The 15,651-nt window shown below is 42.3% G+C and overlaps 1 protein-coding gene across 1 annotated transcript; it reads right to left on the reverse strand.

Annotated features, from left to right (window-relative positions):
• Nucleotides 1-433: 433 nt before the first annotated feature.
• uri1 (URI1 prefoldin like chaperone) lies at nucleotides 434-15,026 on the reverse strand. The gene is made up of 11 exons (XM_083763741.1): nucleotides 14,499-15,026; nucleotides 13,470-13,504; nucleotides 13,158-13,236; nucleotides 11,876-12,011; nucleotides 8,814-8,905; nucleotides 8,654-8,705; nucleotides 8,072-8,294; nucleotides 5,108-5,336; nucleotides 4,368-4,516; nucleotides 3,622-3,856; nucleotides 434-1,977 (listed from the first exon to the last, which is right to left on the reverse strand). The coding sequence occupies exons 1-11, from the start codon at nucleotides 14,601-14,603 to the stop codon at nucleotides 1,789-1,791; spliced, it is 1,524 nt and encodes a 507-aa protein (XP_083619867.1). The 5' UTR covers nucleotides 14,604-15,026; the 3' UTR covers nucleotides 434-1,788.
• Between the last annotated feature and the right edge of the window lie 625 nt (nucleotides 15,027-15,651).

Here is a 15,651-nt window from a genome sequence, read left to right on the forward strand (position 1 = left end):
ACACACACACACACACACACACACACACACACGGACGGACAGAGTGCAAAACATGCTCTCCACATGCCTTCGGTCTGGTGGAGACAATTAAATCTCTGGAAGGATGCATAAAATAAGAGGTCGAGTAACAGCATGTCTTCCCTATGGATCATTGATGTCACGATGAAGTCAGTCTTGACAAATAATACGGTGGAACAGACATCGGACACCCATTTAGAAAATGTGAAAGAATTCACACAAAATGTATTTTTCACAATGAGAAAATATGCAGGGATCAGCATCCTTAGTCTATTGGCAGCATGCCCTAGACATCATTTGGCACCAATCGTTCAGTGGTTTGCGAGATTAGCCCTGTACAGTCAGACAAACCCTATTCTAAACGTCTTGCCACTTCTACGAGCAATGCCATAAACGGAAAATTAAACCAAACAAAAATAGCCAAGTAATTTATTAACCTTTCAATTTACAAGATTTCTTTTCTCTTTTTGTTCTTACATAAAGCTGGTCACAGAAGTGAACCTACATTCAACAGAATCAAGAGAAGGTTAAATGACAGGCTGTTAGCACCTAATCCAATCATGGGAAGAAAAAAACAAGAGAAAAAAACAACAAGTCAGACAGTAGAAAAGCATGTTGCACTACAGCAGGCAATATCTTGGATGAACAGAATAGCAGTCAATAAGACCAGGGTTCGATTTGTGGGGGCATTTTGTTAAACCATATACTTCATATAACAAAAGTAGCAGATCGACAAGCTCACAAATTATCACCATTGTGGTGTATTGTGAGCTTGTAGATCAGCTATTTTAACTAAGTTTAATCATATCATCACAAGTAAACATATCAGTCGGTAAACATTTCCCAAAAGGAAATGCAGGTATTTAATTCAGTCTGTCCATTACTGACCCTTTCCCCCTGCAAATCAAACCCTGGATGAGACACTGGCCTTCACAGTATAAGAAAGACACCAGCACGAGTACAACCACCACGAAACAAGCACAACGCCAAGGTGGACAAGTGTTTAAGTGTCATAGTATTGCAGGAAAGGATAAGCTAAATAAACTACATATTTATTAAATTTAATGTTTCTGAACTTAAGTGCTGCTTGCTAAAGAGCAGGATGCCGTGTACAGAATAATGATAAACAGATCAATTGATTTTCTTTCCTAATATTACAATAAACAGAACCATTGCATCATCGCCGTCAGGTAGAAACCTTGTATGTCCATAACTCAATTTCTTTCAAAAATGTATGCCTTATATTATAGTCATTCCTTTGCTATAAGTTATAGCATGAACCCAATTTACATAAATTCCATAAACAACACTCTCGTATCATGACAGTGTCATGCAAAGAGAGCAGATCTACAAGCTTAAATGTGATCTTTTATTTTATATAATACACGTTTTGCATTTTTGGGGGAAATGTTCACCTATAATTACATGCCCAATATAGGGACACCAGGTTGGAATTGTTGGAGTCTGTGAGTTTTATATATTTGAATCTAATTAACGGTATTACCAAGAGCTTGAGACCAAGTAACTACAAAGGATCCATTGGAACACAGGTTCCATGTTTCTATTTTCCTGAAAAGTTCTGGTTTTGATTTTGAACATAGGTTTGCACCCGACAGTGACGATATGCACTAATACCAAGCTAGGGGATGTTTAAGAACACAACAGTTGCTAGGTGGTGATCTGTCCAGCTCAGAGTGTAGGAAAAAGAGAAGACCACTGACAGTATAAAACGGAGCTGGAGCAGAACCAGGACATTTTGCTCGTGGATGCTCACTTTTGCTGCAGCCTGGCAGCTTTGAACTTGGACACGCGTTTCGGGGCCTCCTGGGATGGTGGCGCGTCTGGAGTTACTTCCTCCTGTTTCCTCTCTGGTATTGTGGGCAGAGCGGGTGGGACGATGGTCAGATGGGGAACAGCTGAAGAAATGGGGTCCTTCTCCACCACGGTGCCAGAAAACGCCTAACAAACCACCACACAAATAGCGAAGGACCAGGGATTAGTTTTCAGTTTTTTATCACCCTGTACATGTAGCAAGAGTCTGCTATTTACGACACGCAGCGCCATCATACTTTGGTCTGAACTTTGCTTAAAATACCCTACTGAACCTAGAGGTCATGCCGTGTGACATGGCCAGAAGCCATGAATCCGGTGTGAAAGTGGGAATTTTGGCCTAAGGATGGCACTAGAGGAAAGGCCCTGGGGTCATTGAAATCAGTAAGGTTGCACAATAATGAGTTCCATTTATCAGTGGCCATAACCAAGGCGGTGTGGGCGAAAGGGCCTTTCTGTGTGGAGTTTGCATGTTCTCCCCGGTAGGTACCCTCATAAAACACATGCAGTAATCCTGGTCTCTAAACCTCCCCCTGGCCACTTTCCATTGGTCATTATATTTCACACCTGTAGTGAAAATATTATGCCGCTAGAAACAGCTCTCAGAATACAGATATGACTATAATAAAAGGATATTTATTATAAAAGATAATCTATGAAGAACCAACCCCTATGACAAAACACCCAATGGAATTAATCTAGTGCAGGTGTTCCCAAAATGTTCAGGTCCTGATCACCCCCTGCCCCAAGGGGTGAACGCCCAGGGTTATTTAGGACCATTAAATCAATAAACCAATAAACATTTAGCGACACACCAGGCGCTATCCCAGATGTAGCTGATGTAGCCAAAACACTCCCGAGGCGATCAACAACAACGGGAGGTATGATTAATTCTAACGCGACTAGCGACGAGACCGCAATGGGCCGTCTAAAACATAATCTTTGCTTAGAATTGGACGGAACGAATTAGATCAAGAGTGATTCACGTTATAGATTTTCGATCTAATCGGCTAAAATGGGGGGGGGGGGGGGAGAAATGACATTGAATATTGCCTAACAGACGCTCCCAGCCTGTGGAGCGATACGATCGGTTTTGATACCAATAAATCTCAGTCCTGAGCACTGGGCGTTGCTATTTGATAGGACGGAGAACTCCGTTTTTTTTTTACTCAAGACTGCCTGGATCTCTCTCCCTCCCCCCCCCCCCCCCCCCCCCGATTCTGTTCTGGCTTTGTTCAATAGAAGCCCTGTAGTATACTTTCATTCTTTAATACTTAGAAACTTTAATATTATCAATTAAGAAACGAGAGACTCGGAGTAGAGTCGTTGCTTCTTCGCCTGTAAAGGAGCAATCTTAGGAGGTTCGGGCATCTGGTTAGGATGCCTCTCGGGCGTCTCCTCGGACGTGCCTCGAGGCACGTCCCACTGGGAGGAGACCCCGGGGCAGACAATGGCGCAGTTTTAGCAGATGAGACCGAAAATCTTAAAAATGTGAATAACTCTTGATCTAAATCATAACGTCCATATCTAAGCAAAGATTATGTGTTAGACGACCCATGGCGGTCCAGTCGCTAGTCGCGTTAGAATTAATCATACCTCCCGTTGTTGTCGATCGCCTCAGGAGTGTTTTGGCTACATTCAGCTACATCAGGGATAGCGCCTGTCCGTCGCTAAATGTGCTCCGCTGCTATAAATCGATGGGGGCTCTGATTTAATGGATTAAATAACCATGGGCGTTCAGGGTATTGGGTGCCTCCCTAATGGTGACGGTACCTCAAATCGATTGGGTGGGTGCGCCGTGACCGCAGTGGGACTGTCCTCCGATGTGATGCCATCACTGGTGTCGCTGTGCTCATCATGGCTGAAGCTGCGCCCCACCACCCTGCGCTCCTCAAAGTCAGCGGCGCTGCTCTCGCTGGTGTCGCTGCAAACGCTGCTCTCGCGGCTCCGAGATTTCAGGATGGACTTCCTGGGCACGGGCTCACCGTTCCTCACATCCACAAACAACCTGGGAAAATGCCAAACCACCCACAAAAATTCATGATTGAATTGAACATTTATTCAGAGAACCAGATGTGTGATTTTCTTATGTGTATGTTGGCATTTTTTTAAATAGAAATATAGCTCGATATTCCCCCATTATAGTCATTAATATAGACTAGACTTATGGAGTTTTAGGTCAGTATCACGGGGCCCCCTAACTACGAAATGCAGCTCTTCAGAATTTCAATCAGAAAACACATTTTCGGGTCAGGATACCAATTCCATCCAATCAGGAGAGAGAACACACACACACCGGATAAATAAGTGAAATTGGAAATAATAAAAGAGTAGAGTACGGTAATGAGCTCATAACTGGGTTCTCCTGACTGTATGAAATGGATTCATTTTCCCTTTAAATAAGAGCTGGATACCTCTGTTACTAACACTCTAGTCTATACTATAGCAATGATTAGTATCAGAATATAAATAGTTATCTTTTTAGCAATAAACTTTTTGTTATAACCAAAACTATTAACCTGTAGATGTCTGTCGGTGTTGTGATTTTATGGACTTCATGGTAAGAGTGGCCGTTGCTGTGGCCGTTCTTCTTTTTCTTCGAATGTTCCTTTTGCTCTTTCCGTTCGCTGAACTTCAAAGTTGTGTTCTTCCCTGTGTTTATCCTCACCTGAGCAACACAGTGTCGGAGGGGGACAATAATTAACAACACAAACCCTGGCTTCCCTACTTTGGGCATGTCAATATAGGCAAAAGTATTATCACCTATTATATATGGCTTAAATGGTCAAATCATGACACTTTGGTCGAGGTTTGTGGGGTGCAATTACCTTGCCATGACAACTGTAACTCCCAACATTGTCAAGATATCTTAACACTTTCACTTCTATTTCATGACAAGCAACTCAACGGTCAGTGCACTGGCTGTTCAAAGGTAACTTTAAACATAGGCAGTCTAGCCTGAAAGACGACCGTAAATTGTCGGCATTCAAGCTGTTAAATAGGTGGATCCGGATTTTCAAATAGTAAGATCAACAGCAAGTCTTTTAATGTTATACACTGGCAGCACCTGCTTTATGTGGTTCACAATGCAACATACTGTAAGTCAATATCCAGAACTATAAATCAATGTAGCAACGATTGAATATATCACACCAATATTTGGAGGTACATCATGTCAAGGTAACTACACAAATCAAACCTCTACCAAAGTGATTTTAAAAAGCATAGGAGTGCAAGACATGAAGCTGATCGCACAAACCTTCTTGGGTTCAACTGTGTGAGAGAAGTAGATGGTGGGCAGGCAGCTGTCTCCGTCATCTTCCTCCTCCATCTTGTGTCTGCTTGGCGGAGGAGCTTTACCGTTGACCTGCTTGTTTTGAGGAATGCAGTTCCAGCTTGGCGTCTGCGGCCGAGGGCCGTCTCCCTCCTTCTCCTCTTCGGATGAGGACATGGTGTCCTCAGCGTTTATGTCCACCGTGTCCAACATTCTGGAAGCGGTTGATGTGCGTCAGTACATGTCTTTTACCTGCTTTTTACTAACACTAACATTACAATGATGACCAGAACATCGGGATGAACCTGTGTAGTTTATGGCTGCTCCAACAGTAGTGGCAACATTCCAACAAAAAAAAGGAAATGTCAAAATATGGCTGAGAGCAGAGCCATAGAGTAATGGTTGAGACAAAACAGTGAAAGTGAAAGATAAATAACATCAGTCTTACCCAATACCCAATCTTTCTGTTTTATGAACAGTACACAAGGCTGCTGTACTTTATACCTCATACTAAGCAATTAAAGTATGAGGTATAAACAGTGTTGGGACCGTTACTTTTAAAAAGTAACTAGTTACAATTACTAGTTACATCATTTCAAAAGTAACTTAGTTACTTTACTGTTACTTAAACCAAAAAGTAAAGCGTTACTTTGAAAAGTAACTTTTTCGTTACTTTTCGGCTCTGCTCGCCGGTGCCGGTTCCAGCGAGCCGCCCCGCATCCAAAACACTTGGTGGAGTTGTCTATAATAGGAGTGGTTGCACCACTCAAAAAGAAAAACGGGCTCCCACTTCCAGGCCATTCATTCATGCCTTCAGTTCAGTACAGTGATAATAATACCAATAGCAGGGGGGACTGGTGGTGATTTTGATGATGCTATGTAGGCCTATCAATACATATTTATAGCAAACAACTAAATACAAGTAGGCTACAACCAACACAACATGAGGGTTCCATGCAGTTCCACTGCTCCAGTGAATGTTGTATACTGTGCAGATAGGCTGAGATAGCTCATAGCTGCTCTTATTGGTGGTGGTGGCAATACTAATTTGAGTCTGGATTTATAAACAAAGTAAGACCAAAACCAGAATTAATATTTGATAATCAAACACACACGCGCAAAGTCTCTTTCAGTATCTGTCTGTCTCTCTCTCGCTCAAAAGTAGCTATAGGCTACGCACACTGTCTCACACACACACACGCGCAGCCTCTTTCAGTGTCTGTCTGTCTATCGCTCTCTCTTTTTCTCTCGCTCGCTCGCTCACATGAGGCGCACACGTCACACACACACATAAACAAACACACCAATCTTTCTGTTTTATGAACACTATGCTGCTGTATTTATACCCATTGTTGGGACGTAACGTAACGTAAATAACGCGTTACAAACATAGCCGGTGGGAATGTGATCATAATAATCTGCATTGGACTCAACAACTTACTTTGACTGTGCTTTGTGCTGGATTGGAGCAGCTGAAGGAAATAAGGAGGAATATATCCATTTGAAACGCGATATGGGCTCCGCCATGACACCCACACAGTAAACAAACTTGCGCATCACCACGTGTAGTACACACACTCACACACACACACACACACAAACGCACACTCCTCCTCCTCCTCCCCCTTCTCTCCCGCAAGGCAAGCATGACAGTTCTTCTCATTCTCCCCCGATCGAGACTACATGACAAATAACGGAAGAGTAACGGAATAACGGACCATGTAGTAACAGTAATAAGTTACTGAATTAAAAAAAATAACGCGTTACAGCAACCGTTACTGCCAAACGTAACGGCGTTATTGTAACGCGTTATTTACGTTACGTTACGTCCCAACAATGGGTATAAATACAGCAGCTTTATGTTCATAAAACAGAAAGATTGGGTATTGGGTAAGACTGACGTTATGCATCTTTCAGGACCTTTCACTGCTTCGTCTCAACCATTACTCTATAGCTCTGCTCTCAGCCACTGCGGTGGATATTTTGACATTCCGTTTTTGTTTTATTTGGAATGTTTCCACTACTGTTGGAGCAGCCATAAACTACACAGGTTCATCCCGATGTTCTGGGCATCTTTGTAATGTTAGTGTTAGTAAAAAGCAGGTAAAAGTAACGTTTGAGGCAGACTGTACATCAGTTACTCTACCATTCACCTTAGTAGAAGAGGTTTTTTAAGAGGCAGGTTTATCCCACAGTTATGTCGGCTCCGCCTACAGGAAATACGTAAGCTGCGACCATGAGACCCGTTTCTGAATTAGTCTATAGCAGTGGTTCTCAAACTGTGAAATTCCCCCCTTCCCACTGGCAAAGATATTGCAAGTGGGACCCAAAACAATTGGCAAAAGATTTAAGCCTCCCATACGCTGATTTTGGAAAGATTTAAAAGACTACATTAGACTAGAATGTAGTCTTTTAAAAATCTTTCCAAAAACATTAAAAAAAGTGGTACTGACTACCGAGGCCTGGCCTGATGGCGTGCCGCAGGTTCGACTCCCGATCCCGACAGCCTTTGCCGTGTGTCTTCCCCCCCCCCCCCCCCCCATTCTCTCCCCCCAATGCTGACACCTGTAGTTTAAATCATAAAAGACAGAAAAAGCCTATAGGATATCCTAAAATAAAAAAAGAGGTACCGATAAGAACATAAAAGTATTCTACGCTAGTTGCATTGATCCAAGGTGGAACACAATGGATTGATCATTAAAATGAATATGCTCTGAAGACTGGGTGGGTGAGGCGCAAATGCTTTTGAGATTTTCAAGTCGGCCCTGATCCAGAAAAGGTTGAGAACCACTGGTCTACAATAACAATCATATTTAAAATACAAGCCTTATTGTTTCTTATATCTTTTTAATTCAATATCACAATTTTGCCATAAACAAAGGACAATGTCACAAGATAATGGAAAAGAAATCATCATAGTGTGACTTTAGAAATGCTGAGTGATCCTACCTGTCCTCTCCGTCAGGTTCTTCTTGTTTCTCCAGCCCTTTCTCCAGTTCCTCCCGTGACTCCTCTTCCTCCTGTTTCTCCAGTTCGTCCAGCCGGACCCAGAGCTCGTCCTCAGACAGCACTCCGTAGTTGCAGCCTTCGTTCTCCTCTTTCTCGTCTGGCAGATTCAAAATGGTGTCCACCTTGGGCTTAGAGTTGGGCTTGTGGGCCATGCGCCGCTTTCCTGTTCACAGGAATACCAACAGAGGAGAAAGAAATGCATGTTGTGCTCAGAATAAACACTCGGCAACTATAATGTTTAATACAGATGAACTAGGAAGGCAATGAAAAGACTAGAGCCCGACCGATGACTGATTTTTGGGTTGACTTGCCGATCCCGGTTTTGGAGAGTCCTAAACCAGCGATTCCCTTTGGAAATGTAAGTTGACCCTGATGCAGCAAAGGTTGCGTGAGCCACTGTCCTAGCCCACCGATTAATTACCAATGTGTTGCTCGTCATTTTGTAAGACAATCTTGAGATGAATGTGAAAAAGGTACTTTTGATTAAAGTTTCTGTAAAGAGTACATACAACTTCCACATACCTTTGGTGACAGGTTCAGTGTTTCCAGCCTCTTCTCTGATGTCATATTTATTCTAAAGGCAAAGCACAGTCAATGGAAGTCAGTAGTATGTCGCCTAGTTTTTAATATGTAATAAAATACTTGCTAAAGTATGCTAAATGACCAAAGTAATACCACTCACGCCTGCTACGTCCTCTAGACCTTTGGTGAACTCAAATCTGGATTCAAAGTTTTTCATTGTCTTGTGCAGGGCACCGAGTTCACCCTCGACATCTGCGAACAACAAGCACACACTCATCAAAATAATGTATTTACATGAGCTTGTGGGAGGCAATTAATTTATTGGCTTTAGTTTAAGAAGGTGAATAAAACATAAACAGAGACACAAGACTGCAACGGAGCATACGACAGAAGAAGAGACACAAGCCAATCGGACAGCTCAACAGTTAAAATTCAGGACATGTTGACAGCAAAGGAGGAGGAGGAGAGAAAAAAAGCTAAATGACACAAACAGTTCATAACATCTCTTGCCCTCCGTGCTACTCCGGATCATTAAATCTTCACAACAATTAAGCCCTTTTACTAATGGCGAGCGGAGGGCCCCTGTTGCCATGGTGACGGCGAGCCCCTCCAGCCTGTGCATCTAGTGGAAATGAGGAAAGGTCAAACACAGAAGGCCGTGACAACTCAGCCGCTGTCTGTCACATCGCAGGCCAGTTCTGTTTGTATTACAGCACTTAGGATGAGCAGGGAGGATGGAGCGCGTTTCTGCTTCAATGAGCACCCTAATAATGTTCACATCACAGATCCTTACTTAAAGCTCATTTGACTTGATATGAGGTTTTCGGGGATGCAACAGGGAGGGGTGTATTGGCTAGACAAGTAGACAAGACATACAGTAGCCTCTGCTAGAGCAGGGATTCTCAACCTTTTTCCATTTCCAGGACGCCCAGTTTGATATGCATTAGACTGTGTGGACCACCTGATACAATTATTTTTCTCTCCAATCTACACTACTGCCAAGAAAATTTAACCAAAATAGCCCATGTGCTTTTACTCACCTGTAAGTAATCACTTAATATTAATCTTCAGTGCGATCGCACACCTTATCGTTGGTAATGAGAGCAGTTTGTTGCGCGTTTGTGAAAAAACTCTGTTTGAAAAAACGACCATGGTTGGAGCCCATTGAAGATTGAATGGTGGTCACACCAAAAGTGGAGCGACCATGGGGTGTCCTTGTGTCTCACTGCAGAGGGAGGTGGACGGTGGATCATAGGTTACCCAGGAGCGTCATCTAGTGTAAAAACTAAAAACCAACTCCTTCTTGGCAGCCTGAGCCATTGAGAAAAACGTGCCAACTCGTTCTCGGCAGTCAGAGTTCTTATTGCCACCTAGTGTTCATTCAAGATACTGCACGCTGCCACAGAATTTCTGTTTACTAGACATGGCGCACAGAGACAGGAGGAGCAGCAAGTTGTGTTAGCAGGAGCCGACATAGGTCACATTCATACCAGAGAGCTTTGCTGCGATTAAAACAAATCCTGCTGCACATTTTCAGAAAGTGCACTTCGTTTGGCAGGTGTGAAGGCTCATTCGAATCGTAATGCGTATCAAAGAACCGCATTATACTCCGAGCAAAAACGGGGGTTTCGCTTCACTTCCAATCGCACTTGCTTACGATTCGGTGCAGGTGTGAATGCAATCCGCAGTAAATAAAGGAAATGAAGCAAACAATGTGGCGGGTGAGGAACTGCTGCTGAACACAGTTGGAGACGGAGAAGGCATATTTTACACAGCGCAAAGATGTCCCGTTACCGTGGATAGACGTGGTCGAATGAGGAGACTGAAGCCCTGATCGAAATGAGGACGAGTACATTAATCAATTGCTTAAGAAAACACATAAACACTGCAGTGCAGTGTAATAAGTATTATAGCCTACAGAATATTCTGTCTGTCTGTCTGTGCGTGCCGTAAACATAGAGTGCTGTCACTGTGTGGGGACTAGTGGAGAGTAGGAACTTTCATCTCAATAAACGTGTAAACATTTTGCGCTGCTATCTTTTATATCAGTGCGCTCAGCGCTGTGCCTCCATGCTCAAAAGAACAGTGTGTGGCTGCGTGCGTATAGTGAGAGAGCGAGAGAGAGAGGGGGGGGGGGGTCCAGTCCCAGACAGCACGACACATGCACGTTATGAGTATAATTTTATCACCATAGATTTCACTGTGTAGGCTAGTTTATGAATGGAACACATTGATAAAGGTCACCCCTGCTGCGTTTCCAATTGCTGCGGATGACAGTGTGAAGGCAAACCGCAGCAAATTAAATATGAAGAATCCCAAATTCTCCGCCCATACGCATTGAGTCTACCGAAGTATTAGGTGAGAATGTGACCATAGTTTAGCTTTAGCCAGAAACGTTAATATGTTGGGCGTGATGAGATCAAAAAATCCCAATTCACATTCAAACGTCGGATGGATTGAACAAAACTACGGACATTGCACCATCTTTCAGAGAGAAAAGGCAACAAAGATTCTGCTTTGAATGGGTGCCTATGGCGTGTGTGCGCATTCCTCCTCCAAGCGTTAATTAAGGCAAATTACTGTATAAGGACCTTTAGTTTGCACTGCGAGTGTTATGGGTCCATTTTTAAACACCCTCTCAGTGTGCTAAAGAGATCCAATCAACTTATTTTAAGTTCTTAAAATTAGGGATTTAAGCATTTAAATCTGAAATTTTATTGTATTTTACTTCTGGGGTATTTTGAAGTTTCCCAAAATAGGGACAGCATGTTTTATGTGGTTTAGCCAATTATCAGTGGTAAAAGATCCTGAGACAAAGCCTGAAAGACCATAGGGCTATTACAATTATACTAACTGCAGATGAAATCATTGAGGAAAGAAAATATATATCCTACTTTGAGTTATGATAATTGACCACATACTAACTACTAAGTATTTTACTGAGTAATTATTTTTCATTGTGGGTAAGTAGTACTGCATGTCTACAATATAGACAACAGCACCCTCTGCTGGATGAAAAAGATCACTACGAGCAAAAACATGAAGTTCTTGTAATCCGTTCATTACAATTCATTTAATTATTTTGGATATAATGCAACATAAGTACATTTTGTATTGAATTGTTTTTTTTTTTTTTTAAGCCAGAGCATACATTTCATGTACATTTAGATTTAAAAAAATAGTTTGCATAGGTTATAAGGGAGTAAAACAGTTTCCACATACATTTCATCCTGTGGTCAACGATCTTCTGAGCCTGCTTGGCAGAGCATTTAGCAAACCAGTTGTCACCCAGTAACACGGTGACCTCGTTGGTGTGGACCATCTTCCCTGGCATGAATGCCAACGGACCAAATGGCACCTGAAGGCAGTATAATAGAAAAGGAAAGAAGAACAAAAAGGAAAGGAATGAAATAAAGCCATTGGCAGGACTGTAAATGTTAAAGCGGAAGGGGTGACGATGAAACAAAAGCAATCCAATGACTTTAACCAACAACACTTGAGAATAAATGTGTTTACAATGAAGTGGCACACATCTGCAAAGCTCCGGAGACTTGGCAGAACTCTGCCATATGCTAAGGGATTTCATTATAGCCGAACACACAGACGCACACACCCAACAAAACAAAACTATTCTCCACAGAGCAGATGAGAGAAAAAAGAGAGAGTGTGAGTAAGAGAGAGAGTTAGATAGATGCAGACAGACAGACAAATGGAGACAAAGTGTAATGCAAGTCCTTTAATATCCAAGCATGTTGCACCCTTCTGTGAAACATGGCAATTAAGTTTGTTATAACTCAGGGCAGACGCATCGTGGAGGATTCATACCTCTACTCCAATGGTGCGCAGGATCTATACCCCTTGCAACACCATTTTTGGAGCTTGACCGATTTGGATTTTTCAAGGTAAAACCTAGGCCAATATTAACCCTTTTTTACACTCTGTCAAAGATTCCAATATCCAATTAACTAGTCCATACCGGGGATGTGTGCACCCCTGACTGTAGACTAACTGCCACTACAGATCGCATTAGCTGGGCGAAATTGTGAATCACATTTACATAGGGAAAGTTAGAAATCAGCTTCAATCAATTTCAGACCGATACATCAACCCACTGTGCAGGAAGATGCATGAGTGCTACTGTGGATTCTTGCTGACACAAATGATAACCGTTTTGTAATGAAAGGGTCTGCACATTTCAATGCATTTCCAATGGAAGTCACATGGTTTGACACAACATTTTTGTTGCACGGCTTCCGGCTGGAAACACCTGCTAATGAATTAACCATGGCTCCTCTGAGTCACTCCCCCATCTCCACCACTCAATTTCTAAATTAATCTGCTACATCAGCGTCCTTAGCAGCCGGATACCGTATGGTTATTTTCATACCACCTTTGAGCCAGCAACATGGGTAGTCAGATACATACAGGAACAGATACATTAATGCTTGTTGTACATTTTGTGCCTGCCAAGGAGATTCTGCCATCCCAGACAGACTGGACTCACCATGACATCATAAGACAGCTGATCTGGGAGAGTTTTGAGACGTTCGTCCAGCGCTTGGTAGTCACCAGCCACTTTCTTCCTGCAACACCACATTAGCATTTCCGTTTAGAGGCGTCAATCCAAACAACTCACTTTCAACCGACGGCACGGCTCTCTCTTCCAAAGCTAGTTTTAAAATCCTGCCTCGCGAGCATTCACTTTTAATTCATTCATTCAAGCATAATGCATCACTTTAAAGTGTAGCAAACCGTAGCTATATGGGGCAGGTACATGTTGGATATTGGCAGCAGACTGTTCATGTTTGAGACTCACCAGTGTTGAATCCGACCTTCACAGTCTTTCACAACCTGGAGTTTAAGACAAACATTTTCAAATAGGATACAGTTTGAGTACAGTGCAGTTATTTGTGCGCACACACACACACACACACACACACACACACAGATGTGTGACCATTATAACTTTGTACTTTGTATGTTATCCGAGTATCATAGATGTACAAGTCTAACTTTTACTTTCATATCCATGATATGTAAATGTCAAAATCAATAAAAATGCATATATGATAGTCTTGATCCAGACAACATACAAGTACAAAGGTTACTAAATGGACCCATATCAAATGGGTCCATTTACTAAACTGTAACCAAAGGGATTGTCAGATAAGATCCATAATGCATATCAGTGGAAGAAGCCACCACACCCACACAACTGTTGGGGGCTTTAAAACTACAAACAGATACACATATTATTACCAGTCAAGTAGATATATCTGATCATATTCATATTATTTTAAGTCCCTTTAAATCTAGTATGACAACAATGCAAGCTTTGAGCTTCCACGTAAAGTTTGCACTTCTCATGTGGTTAGCCATCGAGGAAACCAAATAAAACACGACCAGGGCAGAAACATGTGACTGATGATTTACAGGGATGGAAGCATTTCTCCAAAATGGACACCATGGTGAGCAGATTCATTTTTACCCAAGCGATGCAACAAACTGCACAATGTTAAGTACAGCTGAGACGTTGCAATGTGGAAAAAGCCTAAAACACGTGGTCTATTTAAACCCCCCCGTTTAGTAGTTGGATTTAAATCGCAACATTGCTCCTGCAGACCTTATGCGTGCGCACCGCGTGGCCAGTGATGTGAACAAATACATGAATAATATTCATTTTGAATGTGGAAAAAAAATAGAACCAAAACAATGAAATACAGGGGGAAAAAATCAAAAATGTGTAAAATTAAAATTAAAAAAAAAAAAGAATACTGCCAAAAAGTGAAATAAATCAATATTAAAATAAAACATAAGCCATAAGGTCGATGTGAACAGCTATTACCTCTTCGTGTTGCTTTCTAAGTGTGTTAAGCCCCGGTAGAGGAGGCTCAGCTTGCACATTATTATTCAGATTATTATGATTATTCCCTTGACTGTCCTCGGTCATCGTTGCGTGTTAATTGTTTGTCCAGCACGTGCGTGTTTGTGTTGTCTGTCCAAAATTCAAATACGGTCAGATTTTACGATGTCAACAAGGAGAACAACAAGAAGAAGACCAAAGCAATAGCTCAGCACGGGCTGTGAGTCCTAAAGAAGTGTTTATGAATGCAATAGGAGCTGTTATTCCACAGAGAAGCCGTTCTTTCCGTATTCATCAATAGGGCCGTAGTAGTAGCAGTTATTATCCACAGTGATACCATTTCACACGCTCATTTCACGACCTTCTGCATATGTTCCTCGTGAAAATAAATCCGCGGAATAAAGGCCAATTGATAGTAACGAATATATTCCTTCAGCTGGGGCTGTTTGTCTCTTCTTCCGTCACTCACCCTGCCTGCGCCATGTTAAACCTCATTTATTAGTACGGAGGTTTGCCAGCTTTGCCTTGCCAAAATAGAAGAGATCTACAAGCCATCGACGTGCTGCAGCCATGTCGCGGCGCTAAACGTCGATATCTTGTAGATCCGTTCCTTTTTGGATAGCGACGCTCTCGCGAGAACACCGTATGCCCTGCCCCCTCTCTCTCCCCTGCCTGGACTTGAGTTTATGGTCGATTCAAATTCAATATGTCGATTCATATAACTCTATGGTCGATTCACGTTGCAAGTTAATATCCTCATTATCCTGTTCAACTCCAAAGCAACGCGGAAACATATGCGAGGTGTTGCCGGCTACGGAAACTGGTTTAAGTGCTTCCATGTGTCGATGTGTGCCGCGTGCGTGTGGACATTACCCAGTTTATATATATTATATTTATATGGGGCTGAATGGTACATAGAAACACGAGCTGTGAGTAAATGGGAATGGATCAATACGAAATGTAAACAATCATATTGATCAAATCAACAATTCAACATAAACACCCGCTCGAGACACATTAGTGGCTGAATATGACGTCCTTTATCAACAAACTACTAGTACAAAGTTTAAAGAAGTAGGTGTGTGTTTCCCCACCCCCACGTGACAGTGTTACGTAATCATTTGTTTACGATATT

Source organism: Protomyctophum parallelum (assembly GCF_964188405.1).
Source record: "Protomyctophum parallelum genome assembly, chromosome: 4".
Classification (NCBI taxonomy): domain Eukaryota; kingdom Metazoa; phylum Chordata; class Actinopteri; order Myctophiformes; family Myctophidae; genus Protomyctophum; species Protomyctophum parallelum.

Excerpts from the sequence above, each read along its gene's own strand:
- uri1 (XM_083763741.1), bottom strand. The coding sequence starts at position 14,603 with ATGACCGAGGACAGTCAAGGGAATAATCATAATAATCTGAATAATAAT. Across the intron at positions 3,857-4,367 it reads ACACCGACAGACATCTACAG|GTTGTTTGTGGATGTGAGGA; the intron begins GTTAATAGTTTT and ends GCATTTTCCCAG. Across the intron at positions 1,978-3,621 it reads ACCCACCCAATCGATTTGAG|GCGTTTTCTGGCACCGTGGT; the intron begins GTACCGTCACCA and ends GTGGTTTGTTAG.